Source organism: Tyto alba, unplaced genomic scaffold (genome assembly GCF_018691265.1).
Source record: "Tyto alba isolate M040663 unplaced genomic scaffold, T.alba_DEE_v4.0 Super-Scaffold_21, whole genome shotgun sequence".
In the NCBI taxonomy this organism is placed as follows: Eukaryota; Metazoa; Chordata; class Aves; order Strigiformes; family Tytonidae; genus Tyto; species Tyto alba.
In genome coordinates this window covers 14,547,274-14,564,065 of record NW_024881295.1, presented here as the reverse complement: position 1 = coordinate 14,564,065, position 16,792 = coordinate 14,547,274, and the positions used below count along the sequence as shown (strand labels likewise).

At 38.9% G+C, this 16,792-nt stretch overlaps 1 protein-coding gene across 1 annotated transcript in view; it reads left to right on the top strand.

The window, feature by feature from the left end:
* The window catches only part of PTPRO (protein tyrosine phosphatase receptor type O), a 156,158-nt gene that overhangs the window by 125,076 nt on the left and 14,290 nt on the right, over positions 1–16,792 (top strand). Inside the window, 6 exon segments of the mRNA XM_042795458.1 lie at positions 2,522–2,661; positions 5,299–5,431; positions 6,814–6,934; positions 8,885–8,953; positions 12,371–12,454; positions 15,808–15,843. Of these exon segments, the coding sequence (XP_042651392.1) occupies positions 2,522–2,661; positions 5,299–5,431; positions 6,814–6,934; positions 8,885–8,953; positions 12,371–12,454; positions 15,808–15,843 (583 nt within the window).

The window sequence follows — 16,792 nt, the reverse complement described above, 5'->3', positions numbered from 1 at the left end:
AGTACAGGCACAAGAGTCTGAAGTCCTTCCAGGTCTTTTTACCAAATGGAATATTTGAGAGATGTAGACAAATTCTGTGGATTTTCCCTTCCCTGTGCAAGTCCTGTCCACTGTTTTCCCTATGCCTTGTGTCTGTGCACAGAGTTATGTGTGCCTGTTTATTCCTAGGACTGAGTGGGTAGATATGTGAGGGTAAGTATATACCCCCGCTACCATTGTCCAGTTATTTTAGGGGGGTATTTCAAAATATCAGCTAGCTTTATCTTTCAGACAGGTGTACAGGTGCCATGTAATATTCATGTTGTACACCATTCAGCCTAGTTGTATCTTCCTGTTCTTTGCTTATGGACAGGCAGACTCTTACTGAACTGGTATAGGTATTTTGCTCTTGCCCTTTCATTGACAACAAAATGCAGGTAGAATAAATTCCATTTTGATAAACCACTTCTAGACTTCTGGGTGTGGGAGTTTTGTTGGTTTGATTTTTTTTTTTTTATGTTGTTTACTCTTTGAGTAGACAATAGTAAGGATATTTTACCAGAGGTTTTCTTTCTCTCTGTTTCTGAGGGAGCAGTGGGAGTTGTAATTAGCAGTAGTGAGAACTGACTCTAAGTGATAGACGACTCAGCACTTGGCAGTCACTTAAGCATTCCTGCCAAATGTTCTTCCCTTCATGATGTTTGCTTCATCCTGGCAACTTTCCACTTGCAGAAAAATCAAGCCATTTGCTGGAGGCAAAAGGAGGGTTTACTTGGGATGATGCCCAAATGCAAAACTCAGATTTTAATTGAGGCCGTTTTTTACCTGGAGTGAGGGATGGAATGTGTTTCTGAATCCAAGAGCAAATATATGAGTATAATTAAGGGAGAGGGACGCTTTCCTATGTAGTTACGGGAGAAGGTGTACACTGCAATCCCTGTGACACAGAAGAAGCCACGTGAATGTGCCTCAGTCCCTACCCAACTCTCTCCCTAATGCCAATATAATCTTGGCAGCCTCCAACCATAGAACACTGATCTGACTGTCTGGGGATCAGATACGTCTCCAAAATGTCTATAACTACTTGAGCAAGTCCTTTGTGCCAAGTTTTTGTGGCGGATCTTACACATCACATTCAGACTCCTGTGACAGCATCTCAGAGAATGAGAATAACAAATTATTTATGAAGGGAAAAAATAATAGCAAAATGTTGTACATAGCATGGTGTATGTAGTGTGTCATAATCCTCAAATCAGGTCACTGTGTGAGAATGGCAACTGTCATTGAACATCCATAGATTAGGAAATCTGAAAATTCTGGAGAACAGCTTGGAAATGTACAGCCCAAACTTTGCACTCTCTGAAGGCAAACCAAAGGACCCCAGGATGCCTGAGGCACTGAAAACTAGGGATTGCCAGTATCCATCATGTGAAGACATCAGGACGAAAACTGAGATCGAGCCTTGGTCTTTAAATAGGGAAAAAAACGTATATCTCATCTTAACACCATGCCTATGCAGTTTGCTCCTCCCCGTACTCCTCAAGGTTTCCCCTCCTGTTCCCCTGTGCATCCCATACTCCAGGTTGGTTTGGGGGGGGTTGCAGTGATGGGTGGCCTACACCAGAGGTCATCGTGGCCTCCCATGGGCCGCTGCCTGCCCAGCCATGGGGGTCCACGGGTGGGGAGGTGGACCTGGAGGCAGCAGCTGAGGCCACCCCACGCAGGGCCAGGGGCACTGGGTGCAGACCCCACTCCGTGTCTCACAGTATCTCTGATACTGTCACTCCCCGAAGACCCTCCATATCTCTCCCATCACAGGGTTATCTCCTCCTCGCCAGACCCTTGTATATGTTCGCCCATTGTCAGTTCATCTGACATAACAGCAACAAAAATCAAAGCAATTAATTGAAGACCCCTGAGATCTGGACCTCTGCATTCAGCGAGGAGAGAAAATTCCTGCAGCTAACTGAAATGAGCACAGATCCAATTGCCCTTAAGTATTAGCCTGGAAAAAAAAAAAAAAAAGACTACATGATTTTTTAAAAACTGCTAATTGACTAAATATTTCCATTGCTGCAATTAAATGAACCTAGGTGGCCTTAGCTTGTGGGAAGCTGCTTCTTTATCATCTCCTGGGGTGGGCCTTGTGAAGAAAAGCCTTCTTACGCCAAATGTGTTGCTAACAGGTGGACAGCCATCTTCTCCCGAAAGACTTTCTGCTAACATCATTCTATTAATAGAATATGCTGATCATCCTCAAACAAGGGCTCTGTTGAAAAGGGAAGTAAAGTAATTATCCACTGTCCAAACAGAGAACAGTTTAAATAGAGAAGAAAAACCAAGACACTTCATCATCTTCCCATTTTACAGTGGTAGTTTATCATCATGAGAGACAGGACTTTATATTGGCAGGCTTTATCTGAAGGAAATGAAAGATACAAGGGCATCAGGCATTGCTTTCATTTTTGTTCAAGGCTTCCTCTTCTCAGTAGTCTGAAAACTTAAAGATAAGCTTAATAAAAGGAAATTTTCTCTTAACCAGAACCAGCCCCTCCAAAATCACTGTTTGCTGTCAACAAGACTCAGACCTCTGTGACTCTGTTGTGGGTGGAAGAAGGAGTGGCTGATTTCTTTGAAGTCTACTGCCAGCAGGCTGGATCTGGTCAGGAAACAAATGTCCAGGTATGTAAGCGTCTCTTGGTTTCTTGCTCTTCATCTGTGAAACTGAGACTGGGCCTTGCATCTGTCTGGTTTGGTGTCTGCTGCTTAGCATTTGTGTGTAAAGCCCAATGACATGTTACGCTCAGTACATAGGTTAGATAGTAAAAGCAAATGTGGTAACGTGGTTCAGAATTAAATCTTTAAAAGCTAAACTACTAAAACATTTGAACTACTAAAATATTTATTTATTTTGCAATATTAAAATTGGCTTCTGTCTTATTGACGAGATTATAACTATTTGAACAGAAGCTATGTGCATCCAACAGAGTGTCAGTCTCTGGCTACTCATGAAAATAGATCTAATATACTATGCAAAACCTAAAAGGCCACAAAACTAAGGGAATGTCAATGGATGGGAAGGGAAAAATAGTCAGGTAGCTTGATAAGGAATGGGAAAAAACAGACATATTTAGATGCCATGGGTTCTTTTACGCAGCATTTAATTATTTCTGTCTTTGTTCCTGGTTTTCAGAACTGTTAACTGAAGTTCTGTAGGGCCTTCACTGCTATTCAGAGTACCTTTACACTGCAAATGAGGCTGCTCCTCATGCATTTTGTCTCTTATGGTATTTCCTTTGAGATTCACTTTCTCAGCCTCACAAATAAACCTCCTTTTCTCTCTGTTCAGTTAGATACCTGTGATCAGATGCCACCTGAATATCTGAGTATTTAGATTGGTAATGTTGTTCAGTGAAGAATAGAATAGTGGTAGTTTTAATTCCTTAGCATTCAATGCTGTGCAACATAAGAGGCTTAGTTTGTGGTTTAGGTCATGGTATAGTGAATCATTGTGATTACATGCGATGAAACATCATTCCCTCATGTGGACTGTCACATATAATGGGGAATAAGTCAAAAAAAGTAAAAAATAACCCACTCAGACCACTGATTATCACAAAGGAGACATACACACTCTTTAATTCTATGGAAGACTAGTCTGAATTACTTAATATTCTTTTTAAATTAAGAAAGGCACTGACTAAAGAAAAAAAAAAAAAAAAACAAAAACAAAACAACCCAAATTTAAATGCATTTTAATCTATTGGATAGTTTTGATTCCAGATCTAGATTCCTGCTTTTTCATAGTGAACAACTAAAGATCGTGAAGTCATTATCCACTTAGCAGAGATTTGAAATAGTGATGTGATCAGGCAAGAATGGTACCACAAGATTTGCAACTTTAGTGAAGAGCAGATCTGTTTTAAGAACATCGGAAAAAGACTTCTCAATTTGGCAGAAGCTTCAGTGGGTGTCTTGTTTGTTGATATGAACATCACACTGGGAAATGCACAGAGATTGTCAGCTCACTTCTCATTAGATTCATCACTCTCTTTTCTGCCTCTGTGAAAAAAGGGAAAGGGCTCATTTTTGAACTGTAAAAAGGGATGCTTTCTTATTAGACTGGAGATTTGTTTGTGATTTTCCATTTTCCTTTTTAAATTAGAAAAATGAAAAGCAACAGCTTCTGGGTTTTGGTTGACTAATTTAAATTTCACAGAGGGGAAAATGAAAAACATCCAACCAAGTCCAATTGCCAAACTGTGGCCCCTCCTTTCAGGTCAGGGAATAAAAGTCTCCTCCCTGACACTCATGTACATGTGATTTCATCTGCGTAACATACCTCAGAGTTGCACTGCAACAGGAACCCTTGCTAGCCTAGAAGGAGCCCATGACTGACAACAAGCCACTGCAAAAATCCAGTGCTTGGGACTTGTTACAGCATCTCGCACTTCCGTCCGGAGTGAGTTCATTCATAAATTTCTTCTTGTTCCCTTTCTAAACCACTGGCTCAGTGTCCCTATTTTCACATCTGCAACCCACCCTTGGTTCTGCTGGAGAGTACAGAAAAGCCTCTGAGGACCTTAAGGAGCTGTATATTTAAGTCAATGCATGTGTTGTATTTGTTTTCTTTTGTTGTATCAGCATTTAAAGAACACAAAAGTGTTTACCAGGAACATGGTAATTAAAACATTGTATAAATATTTTATGTAAAGAGTTTCTACTAACTAGAAAAACTGAGGTGTGGGATGTCCAATCATAGTTACTACCCAAAGGCTTTGCTCTAGCTTTGGTTTTCACCTTGGCCACTCAAAAGGCTCACAGCTCTTTACATCCAGAGGAACTGAATTCATATGAGAGTGCAGAGATCGTCGTTGCCTTGGCTGCACTTTGAATAGAAATAACTTTGTTTTCCTCCTACCTGTATGGCTTAGTAACCAGAGCTCATTGGCTCTGCCCACCTCTGGGGATGTCCTGGAGGTCGCAGTGCTTCTCCCCACCGAGCGTGTGCCTGACCAGCCCATTATAAGGCACCCTCCTGCCCTCCACAAGGGGCCCTGGGGCTCCCTGGGGTGCTCTGGGCTGTTCCTGCTTCTGTTTTCACCCCTGTTCTTCTCCCCTCTTCTGCCAGACTGCTGGGCTACCTGCCTATTTTCAAGGGCAGGCTTTGGTTGCCTTCCCTGGGTTTTAAAGTGCTGGTTTCTTTCACCATATCTGACTTTACCTCGTCAAATATATGGGTGGAGAGGGAAGCACTGATTTGTGCTGTTGTGTTTACAGGAGAGAAAAACTTCTTTGTATTTTTCCCCATGTCTGCAGGAACCTGTCACTGTCTCTTCACACGTAGTGACCATTTCCAGCCTAACCCCTGCCACTTCCTACAACTGCAGCGTGACCACCTTCAGCCACAATAGTCCCAGCATCCCCACTTTCATTGCAGTTTCCACTATGGGTAAGCAGCACTCCCCTACTTTCTTCTTCCACCTCCGGCTACATCATCTGTTTCTCCTTGCTTTCTAATGCTGTTGTCGGTATTACTGGCCCCAGGTGTTGTTTGTATCATGGAAAGGCTGGCAGATGTGGATGGGATGAGGAAACAGCTTTAAAAAGTCCTTAGAATAGTCTCTGATGGGGGGTTGACTTGGAAAATTATAAACTAAAGCTCAAATCTCTACTGGGTTTTAGAAATCAGGGACCTGGTTTGTGGTGTCAAGGCTGAATGTCAGGGTACTGCTTAATTACGTTTACAGAGGAAGTTGTTTTCTCAGACAAGCCCAAACAAGAGGAAAATCACATTTCTAAGCTGCTAAGGAAAAAAAATTACTTTCTGCTTTCAATGAAGATGTGAAGATATGGTGAGAGAGAAGGAGAGGGGCCATCACAAGATCTTGAGTAGTCACAACCCAAAGGGATAGCTCCTGATGGAGGCTTCCCAGGCATGTCGTGGAGCCTGGCTTTGTACTGACTCTGAAGAAAGAACTTCCCAGAGCACTGGACTATTCTTTAAAATCTTGCATCCAGAATGATCAGTGTCATCTCTGCTTAATTAGGAAGTTGTGTAGCTTCAGTCACTGGTCCTGTACATCATACACCACCCCATGCTGGAGTTCAGTGTCTGATACTTAGTTTAAAAATCTCCATGATTTTTAATCTAAAATATGCTTCTCTAGACAAGTTATCTAGACAAGGATGTAAAGTAATTCTGAGCAAGTAAAGTAGAGAGCATTGCTTATATAATGAGCAGAACAGGGTATCTGGTCTCATAGTAGTACAGTTGATAAGCATGTAATATGGAACAAAAGTAAATCAAGGTTTTGTTATTGAGAGTTGATTCCAGCTCTTATTTAAAACAGAATATTTTTTAAAAATTTATTTGCCAAAGTAATTCAATCAATTTCAACCCAGTGTATTACAGAGCCTCAGCCTGTTATTTTGCTTTTAGGTCAGAAAATTTATTGATTATTGTTGAAGTAGAACTTCAGAGTTAAAATATGCTTTGGAAACATAGATGGTTATGAGTATCTGTATTTTGTATTTCCTTCATCCTTTTCTCTTGTGTTATGTATGTCAGCTAAAAAGGAAAAAAAAAAATCATAACATGCCATAGTTTAACAAAATGCCAGCGTGGAGTCATTTCCCCACAGAAATTTTGTAAGAGAAATAACTAGACAAAACCTCCCTTTTTCTCTAGTGGTAGATTTTTCTCTCTGTAACACTCCAGGCTGAATGAGATCAGTTCAGAAAAATAGCACTATCAACATTCAGGGGAAAAAAAAACCAGAACTGTCAGCTCTTCTGAATTGAATAACCAAGAGTCCTTGTTTGTATGTACAGTCACCGAGATGAATCCCAACGTAGTGGTAATCTCCGTGTTAGCCATCCTAAGTATCCTTCTGATTGGACTGCTGCTGGTGACTCTTGTTGTACTCAGGAGAAAACATCTACAAATGGCCAGGTAAATCCAGATTTATTCTAATTCCAAAAACTTCAGACAACAAACACATCATGACAGTAGTTGCAATTGAGGATGTTTGTGTGCATGGGTGCTGCTTGAGATGTTTGTGAACAGGCTACCTTCAAAATAGTTGTCTTGCTGCTGTTTAGGAGTAGCGTGTCTTCTCCCTCTACCTACTTTCATTCTTGACCTGAGTTGTAAGCCTCAACCTTTGCCTCATTTTGAGCTGTGCAAGATTGGGTCTATAAAAAGTGTGATCATTTATTACAAAAGAGTTGTGTCAGGAACCTGAAGGATAATTAGGATCTGAGGCAACGGAGCATGAGCAAGACTTCAAGCAGCTTTGCAAATCTTTCATATAGTTTGGAACAGATTTTCCATATCAACAGGCAAGATGGTTTGTCCATCAGATCCAGGGTGCCATGTAAAGCCTGAGCCCTAGCAGACAAACCCCTGGGATGAGGGAGGATGTGCCCAGGGCCCTGAGAGTCTCTCTCTAGAGCATTTGCCAGTCTGCCCCCAAATCCTGATCTTCCAGTTGTCCAAATTCTGCATTCATATGGGCTTCCTTCCTATGGGAACTGCAGCATGGTAAAGAGCATATGGGCTCACCTAGATCTTGTCTTGCTTCACAGTCAGGATGCAGCCAAATACACACTGAGACCCTGAAATCTAGAAGGGATCTCAGGTCTTCCTCTTCACATACAACATTATTAATCCCAACCTGTTGTGTCCTAAAGATGAAGGGAAAAATTATGTTGTAGGAGCAAACCTTTTCTTACAGAACTTGTGGTTCACTCATCTATCTGCACCAATCATTTGTACCTGAATATTGAAATTAAATTTCCTTTTCCTGGTGGTCTTACCTTTAACAGTTAACTTTAATGTGGGTTATGTTGTGGCCTGAGTGGACTGTGGAAGTTTCTCCAAACCCTTGATACATGGTTTACCTGCTGGTTTTGGAAATGTCCTGGAGTCTTCATCCTTTTATAATCTCTGTAATATATTTTATATTAATTTACTGTCCTGTGTCAAGAAAGGAAATGATTTAATGTAAAAAAAATTATGTGAAGAATCTCACACTTGCAACCTAGCAGATGCATTTTATGCGTCGTGTCTTGGCTATGTATTCCATGCAACAGATGACCACATCACACACATTTTGCAGGCTATCTCTTTCAGAGAACATTATATGGTTTGTTCCTTTTAGGTGTAACTGGCTCTGTGAAAATCCCAGCTAAATTAATTCTTTTTCCTATTTAATTACTGCGTTGGCAGCCCAAAGCTTTTTGTTTCTCTCTTCATCACTGCTTCTAGCCACAGAAGATAAAAACCCCAGAAGGAAATTTAAAAAGTAAATCCAGTAAGAAGCTGCAAGTAATTGTTTACTTAAATCAAGGAATCAAAACCAGTCAATTTATCATTTGTAGCTGAATATAATGGACTTGTTATAAATTCACTGGAAAGTTATTTAGGAAATGCAGGTTTTTTCTACAATTATTTTGTGAACTCAACATTACTATGAGCCTGTCAAATTGAGACAACTATACATATTCCCCTTAGAGTTGGGACAGCAAATATTTAATATAGAAAGGTAAATATTTAGCATGTGTACTGAGGCCAGCAACTAGTGCTGGTGCCAGACTATAGAATGCCCAAAACTGGACAGAAGATGAGGTCTATTTGAGAACTTTATTAGCAACTTCTCCCTTGTTTCACTCTTTTTAGGCATTATTAGGAAACATGATTTTAGGTGGTGTTGAACATTTACTGGTTTTGGACGACTATGTTAAGGGATTATGTTTATCACAGATTATCTCAGACCTAATCACAGATGTGAGTGTTCACCACTTCTTTGCAACTTCAAGAGTTTTCTGTTAAATCCAACTCATTGCAACCTTTGTGAATCCAAAAATGGTAACTTTGTACCCAATGGTCTTCCTGAAACAGGGAGTGCGGGGCTGGAACCTTTGTCAATTTTGCATCTTTAGAGAGAGATGGAAAGCTTCCTTATAACTGGTGAGTGATTGAAGCAAAGCTTTAAATTATGTTTTTCCCCGTCTCTGCTTTTTGGCAAATATGATCTTTAATCTTAAGTGCTTATTTTTCATATCATCACTGTTCCTCTTTAAGATAAAACTACTATACCTGTTTATTATAGTATTTTGTATCTTGAATGATGACTCAAGACTAACTATTCTGTCACCTGCTATTTTTAGTGGGGAATGATGTATATACATGTCAACCAAGTTGTATATATGTGTTTTGGGAGAACATTTTTTTTCCTTTCTCTTACAGACATATTTCCTAAAATAACACAAGTGTAGAAACTTGATCTATAAATCCATTAGCACTTCCATAGAGGTATAAGCTTGCCTGCAGGTGACCAGTGAGCAACTCTCTTCATGCAGTGCCATTAATTAATTTTTTCTTGCATTGCAAGACAAGGACAAGCCAACTCAAATATTTACTGTAACAGTGCTGTTGAAAAGACTTGGAAAAAAAAACACGTTCTTACTAGTCTAGAAAACCACCTACAAGATTTACAGGCACTGACTATGGACTTCAAACCACCACTGACACCATCAGCCAAAGAGAAGTATTTGAACAAAGAAAGTCTATAGGATTAGCTGTTAGAGAAGCATAAGGGCTCTGAGAGCTACCTGGCTGGCACCAGTGCCGTCATTTCCATTCCTATTTTGATAATCAAATGTATGCCAATGACTGACCCAAGGTTTACTCTTTTATTATTAGCAATCTTTGCAAAATCCTCGTATATTTCAAGGCAAGTCCAAACACAGACATTTAAAAGCATACTGCCTGACCCATTCCAGTAGGTAGGAATTAAAAAAATATGCACCTTGGTTTTACATCCGTGGTCAGCTTTGTTGACAGCCAAGAAGTTGGAAAGACAAGTTGGTGCACAGGGAGCTGCTTCCATGATCTCATAAAGCACAGCATGCCAGCAAGGACGAGATTAAATGGATTGACACTGTACCACAACAAGCCTTTTGCTAATAAGCGTGCAAACTGAACTAACAAGCCCAGCAAATCTTGTCAATACCTCACTGTGCTGCTAATTAACTGGATATTAAACAAGCTTCACTTGCTTGGTTTAGCTTTAATAGCAGCCAGCTGTATGCAGTACAAACTAATCTCTCCTTCAGCTTCTCTTGGTTGGACTATATTAATGGCAAAGGCAGCAGAAGATCAAACACTCGTGTTAATTAAATATCCAAGCTTGAATCAAATAATTAAACTAGCAACAGATGTTATTAAAACTATAAAAAGCTTTTTTACGGGAAGGGGAATTAAATAATAGGTTTTGATGTGAAAGTGAAGGTGTATGTATGTCTGTGTATATATATATGTGCCTATATGCATATATGTATACATACATGAATTATGCTAAAAAATTAGGGAAAATATTCCTGCTTAATAACTCCACAAACTTTTGGTAACTCAAGGCAATGTTCCATAATCTGATGGTCCTGACTTCTCTGAGAGTTAGTAAAGATACCTTGTTTTGTGTGCTTCTGTTGTCTGATACCAAGACCAGATTCACTGTACATCCAGGCAGCCAAATGGAAAATATAGCCCTAAACACAGGTAGAAGGATTAAGAAACCCATTTTGCTTGAGGAGGATCTGGTAAGGGAGCTGGGGGCATATCCACTGATTCTTAAAGAAAGCTCAGCTCAGCAGAGTTTTCAGGATTTGAGCAATCTCTGCATCTCTTCCTTTTAATTAAATAAAATTGTTCGGTACACCTGAGCAGTAGGTGAAAGACTATGTAATTCCAGGAAAAGAGTATCGTATTTATTGCACAATTACATATTTTTCATATGTTGAAAAAAATCAATTGTTTTAGATGAGAGAGTTCCTAATCTGTGAACAATATAAGTAGTTCTTGAAGCACGTTAGCCTGCGATGTGATAAAGTGTAGAAATTTCTCATGATGATTTGATGATGAAAGAGCCATGATTGAATAATTCCTTCTGCCTCTGTAGGCAAGAGGAAAAAGCCTTACTTGGAATTTCCCAAAGGAAATAGAAGTATTCCAGCAACATCGTCACTTCTCTCTTCTAAACCTAATGAAAACCTCTCTGTGGCACCAGAGATCTGCTTATGGAAAATCAAATTTCATCCTCAGTCCAGTCCCATAGAAACCCTAACAATGGGTAAACCCTGAGGCCCTAATGCTGCAACCCTAATGGCATGTGATTAACTAGAAAGGGCTCTTGCTTCTGTCTGACCCACACAATCCCTACCAACAGCTGGGGAAGGTGCCCTGCAGAAACTGCACTTCCTATTTCCTCTTCAGCAGCAAAACTCATTAAAGCATAACTTGGAGTTTTCAGTGCATGGGCAGAAGTTTCCACCATTGGTTGGAATATTAAGATTAGAGATAATTACATTTGACGTGACTTGCTTATCAGGGAAAACACAGTAGCTGCTGACTAAGAGCCAAGAGTACTGAAAAAGGAAATTTCACTTTGTGGTTCCTCTTTAGAACAGTTGTAGAAGGATGGTATTGCTTTTATGGCATCATATTTTCTGTTGGGAAAGAAACACGCTGAAGATGTATTTGGCAAAAAAATCCTGCTACTGGGGCAATTTTTGTTTAAGTTTCATGAGTTTTTCACATTTGCAAAGTACTGTAGCCCACTCCAGGTAAAACAGGCCTGAGTAGGTTTCCTGGATTAATGCATAGCAGAATCTGGTAAACAGGTTGGAAATACAGAAGTTTAGAATGATTTTGTACTCAAATTTCTTTTAGCCACAATGAAACCTGCTGTGAATAGTTATTCATGGAAACCACAGTTAGAAGAAGTTCAAATAATGTTGTGATGAGAACCTAGGAGAGAATTTAAAGCACTAAAATATGGGACTCTGCAAAATGTTATATGGATATTTTCAGAAATCTGACTCAATAGAGGGTATAAGATATTGGAATTATATTAATTTTTTTCTGATACAGATGTTCTGTTATCCACAGGACCACTTGCAGGAATGAAGTTCATGGTAAAACAAACTATTTCTGTCCTGAAATATCTCAAAACATCAGAAAATAGACTTAGCACCACCTATGTAATGGACATAAACCTGTGGATGGAATTTTCAAACACATTTTACTCTGAAAATCTGCCAGTTTATCATTTAACATTTAGAATAACAGGCCTGAATCAACACCATAAACCACATTTATTTTGATCCTGTAGAATTTTATGTTGGGTGGCTGAAAATCCTACATAGAGTGTCAGGTTGAAGAGTAAAAATTCTCTGAATGCTAATAATATTCCTGTGAAATACGAGGAAGCCTTTACGGGTTTAGCTGATTTTTTAAATAGAATTTGCTGATCTCCTGATTTCTGTTTGTCTTACTAACTCTCCTCACTTTTTCATCTTTATGTATGTTATTTATTAATGCTCACAGGCGTAGAAGTGTATTTGCTTTCCTAACTCTGCTACCCTCATGCCTTTGGACTGATTATCTTTTGGCATTTTATATTAATCCTTGGTAAGTGATTTACTTGTTTTTCCATATGCAATGTGTAAACAATGTTAATTTCTATTACATGAAAAATGTGTGATACCTTTGTTGTCAAATGGGTCAAAGCTTTTGAAGATACAATTTTCTAGTACTAGAACATGGATTGGAGAGGATGTGGGTATCAAAGTATTTGCTACCCTGCTTCATCTAGTTTGTCTGTTTATGCTCCAACCCATTTTGATATTAAAAAGCTAATCTTAGAGTGGTCATCATATTCATCTCATTGCTCTCTTTGCAATTTTTGCAACTTCATCATAAGTCCTGGCTTCTTCTGTCCCAGTTATTCATCAGTTCATTGCCTGGCATTGCCGCCTGCTGCTGCTGCTGCTTTTCTATTACTAAAATTGCTTGATTGTGCCCTACCTGTTTGGTGTGTGATGTCAAATACCTTAGTTTTAAAAAGTGTGGTTATGCTCTCCTGACATCAGTAGAAGTTTTGCTTTTGGAAAGAGCAGTTCACTGAGAATTAATACAAACTAGCAGTCCCAAAGTGTAAAAATTGGGTCACTGTGTGCGTGCCTCTGTGTGTATGTGTGTATATTTAATAATTTAGTCTGTAAATAATTTATAAAGACTTAGTAAATGACTGATTGTCTTTTTTTAAAATATCTAACCAACAAAGCCACAGGGTCTGTTTAGAACCAGAACTGTTTCACAAACCATTTAATAAATAATTATAATTGCCAATGACCTAAAAATGCATAATTTATATAAAAGAAACTTAAGTTCGTGATGGTCTTGAGTACAAGGTATAGTAATTTACAAAAATGTGGTACTGAAGTCAAGCTTTACTTTTGATCAGCAGTGTTCCCTGGTGTTACCTTATGGCACTGAAGCCCTGGCAGGCAGTCATCAACATCTTCAGCGTAGAGATATCTGAAAATGGTTTTCTTTGGGTCACATTGGGCCTGTAGAAAAACCCATCTAAATTTTCAGTGGGCCCAGAAATGAGTGGGTTTATGTAACTAAAGAAAGGTCCATTTCTTCTCCCATGAAAATAAAAGCATGTTCTCCACACAAACCCAGCTGAAGAGCAGATGGCAGTCTTCCACATCTCTCTAAGGCTAATATTATATTGACTTGTCACTTGGCTGACGTAAGCTCAACTATCAGACCTGCACAGTGATGGAGGGTCGGGCAAGCAGTTAACTATTGCCAAGGTCACGCTCATCTCTCTTAACTCTCTAATTCTCAAGAAACCCAAGGTGGCCACTGTGAACGGCACTGCTGCAAGAGTCATCATCTTCTTTTGCCCCTTTGCCTCTTCTTGTTTAATGCGCACTAACTCACCTTTCCTGATGTGTATCTTTCTTCAGAGGTTTCCTTTTTAATCAAGCTACCTAGTTTAGTTGAGATGACCAAGTTTAAAGGAGCTGAAGTTGAATGAGATGAGATTAATCCCTCTCTTTGCATTTTAATCTGTAGGGTGAGAACGGATGAAACACCAGCTAATGTTTCAAATGTCTTTGTTTTGCACACAGGTTGGTTTAAAACATTTCAGGAAGCAATTGTGATGCTAAGAAATAGCATCTCTTGAGACTATCAAAGCACAAGAAATTGTTGCTGAAAAATAGATGTCAATCATTTGTTTTATTGCCTCTTGAAGCGTTCCTTGGAGAAGCATTCTTAGAAGCATTCCCATCATAAACAGCATTTAGATATTTTTTCTTTTGAAATGAATTCTAATGTGCCCAACGTTAAAAGATTTATCACAGTCACAGGGGATAGAGAAGAAATGTTTTGAATAATTTACAGAAATTAATTCTAATATTTCATTAGAAAAAATCTTTGAAGATGTAGAATAAATACTACTTGGCTATGTGTATAGTACATGTGAGTACAGTACAGCTAAATAACATGGTAGGCTGAAGAGGTTTATATTTGTAGAGTAAAGCTTTGCAAAGTAAATCTTCACGTTAGTATAAAACTGGTATTGCTATAGCTTTTGCTAACTCTGCAGGCAAAGCTCCACATCTAAATGGAAATATACCTTGACAAGGTAACAAAATTACTACAGAATGTGGTTGATCCAAAAACTGAACATTTTGTAAAACTTAATTTTGGAAATTAACAATTTTTTTTTTCTTTTAAATTTCAATTCTAAACTTAGCAGGGTAGAAAAATAAAAATACTCCACTTTTTAATACCTCTTTCTGTATATTTTGTTTTGAAATTAAAAATCTTCACCTTTAACTTACTAATTGAAGGTGTGACCCAAGTTATCTAGAAATCATTTTAACAATGAAATTAAAAATAGCATTATTATAAGGTGATAAATGAACAGATATTGTCTATTGCCCAGGGTTAAAAAAAAAAAAAAAAAAAAAAAAAAAGACATTACTAAAATCCCTTCTGAGTAAGCAAGAATCTGTTTGTGCTCTGTGACTGGTTTAACAGAGAGGATCGGTGTTTTCAGACCTCTAGCCAAATTATTCCAGGGTGCTCACTTTGTGCATTTAATCTGACTGATTGCTTAACTTTTTTGTGTCAACAGCAAAATGAACACATATACCCCTTCCAAGAAACCACATGGTGGTAGTTAGTGTAGCGCAGTTCTGAAGTCTGTATTTTATGGGTTAACACATTCATAAGCTTGCTCACAACTGTCGCTAGTGGATTATATCACTTATAAATCATGTGAAGACAGTGTATTACATGACTGGCATAATTGTCTCTAGCTGATAAAAGTCAATTAAAATTATCTAAGGTTTGAGTCCCACTGAAGTCAGTAGGATATTTGCCATTGTCTTCATTGATCATCATAAGCAGGTTCTGACATGGGTGAGAAATAGTGTTCCTTTCTCCTTCGCCCTTCCTTGAATTTGCAAATGGTGGTCTTCTCCCTTTACCCAACAGATGCTTCTCATTCCCGGTTACTCTTTAGTGTTGATACCCAGTTTCCCAGCCCACTAGAGCCAGAGCAGAGCAGCCCGGGGGGCACCGTGGTGCCCCAGCCCCTGCAGCAGTGCAGCCTCCTGCCAGGATCGGGCCCCGGGGACCCGTCCCTGGGGACAGCCCTGGCCCACCTGAAGCCGACGGCTCTGTTGGGTCAGGAGTTGTAGCGGATCCACTGTTTGTGCTGGGCACAGGTTTTCCTTTTCACAATCAGGTTGTTCTCAGAGCCACAGAATGGAAAACTGATTCCACTGGTGTCAGAGGAAATTTTGCTCTCAGCTTAAAAACGTCCAAGATATTGTCACCAATCTCATCCTGACTATGATGGTGACCAGAAAACATAAGTTCTTAAATCAGTACTAACTTTAAATAAAGACTATACAATAGTTTCATGAATGAAAAATACTTTTTTTTTTTTTTTACAGGAGTAAAAATGGATTAAAGAAGAGAAAGCTGACCAAGTATGTAACTTCTTTGATATTTAAAGAAAAAAAAAATACATCACGTTAGACTAAGCATACATTATGGAGTACATGGTATAGTGATATTGCAGTCACAGATACAGAAAACTTCTCGATAAACACATCCTGAGAGAGATATCTGAAGGCAGAAAACAAACAATTATTGGACAAAAGCAATTCTTCTCAACAGATAGGTTGTGGTAAAACAGCTCCTTACTGATAGAAAATTAGTCATTGGGGAAAAGATCAATTATCCACGTTAGTGATTCCAACAGAGCTTATCCTTAGTTAAAAATGATAAATGGTGAAAAACTGGGATGCGTTTGTTTCTAGTGGTATTTCCCCCTTGACATGAAGCTCTCATTATGGTTGTTGCTGGAACATTAGATCATTAATGCTAACGGATAAACAGGAGTAATTAAGTGGTGATACGACAGGTTCCTCTGGGCATATTGCCTCAAAGTAAATGAAAAGATTACTGTGTACATGCTTCAGTAGCTTGTAAATTAGAGCATGATAATTAGGTGAGGGAAGCTGCTTACCTGTGTTTTGTTATTCAGAGTGTTAGCCTAATTATTTTTCCATTATGGTCAGAGGCTGTGCCTGTACTAACAGATAGACCCTCACCTGGTAAAAAAGTGTGTAGAATGATGAGAATCATTAAATCAAGTCTAATTTATACCTGCTGAAGCTCTGCATGGTTTTGTATAGTTACATGCCACTTTTTTTACCCACCATCTCTTTGGGAGGAGAATTTGATCTCTAATGACAGATGTGTATAGTTCTCAAAGCCAGGAGAGAAAGCAGGCATGGAAGTGGCATCCAACATGATGTTTTAGGGGAATTTTTTTTGTGGACCTTCTAAAAAAATCAAAACCTAAATATGAAATCCATTTTTCTGCATGAGCAAAGCTCAAATGAGTTTTAAGTGTGTATCTGCCAGATGTGA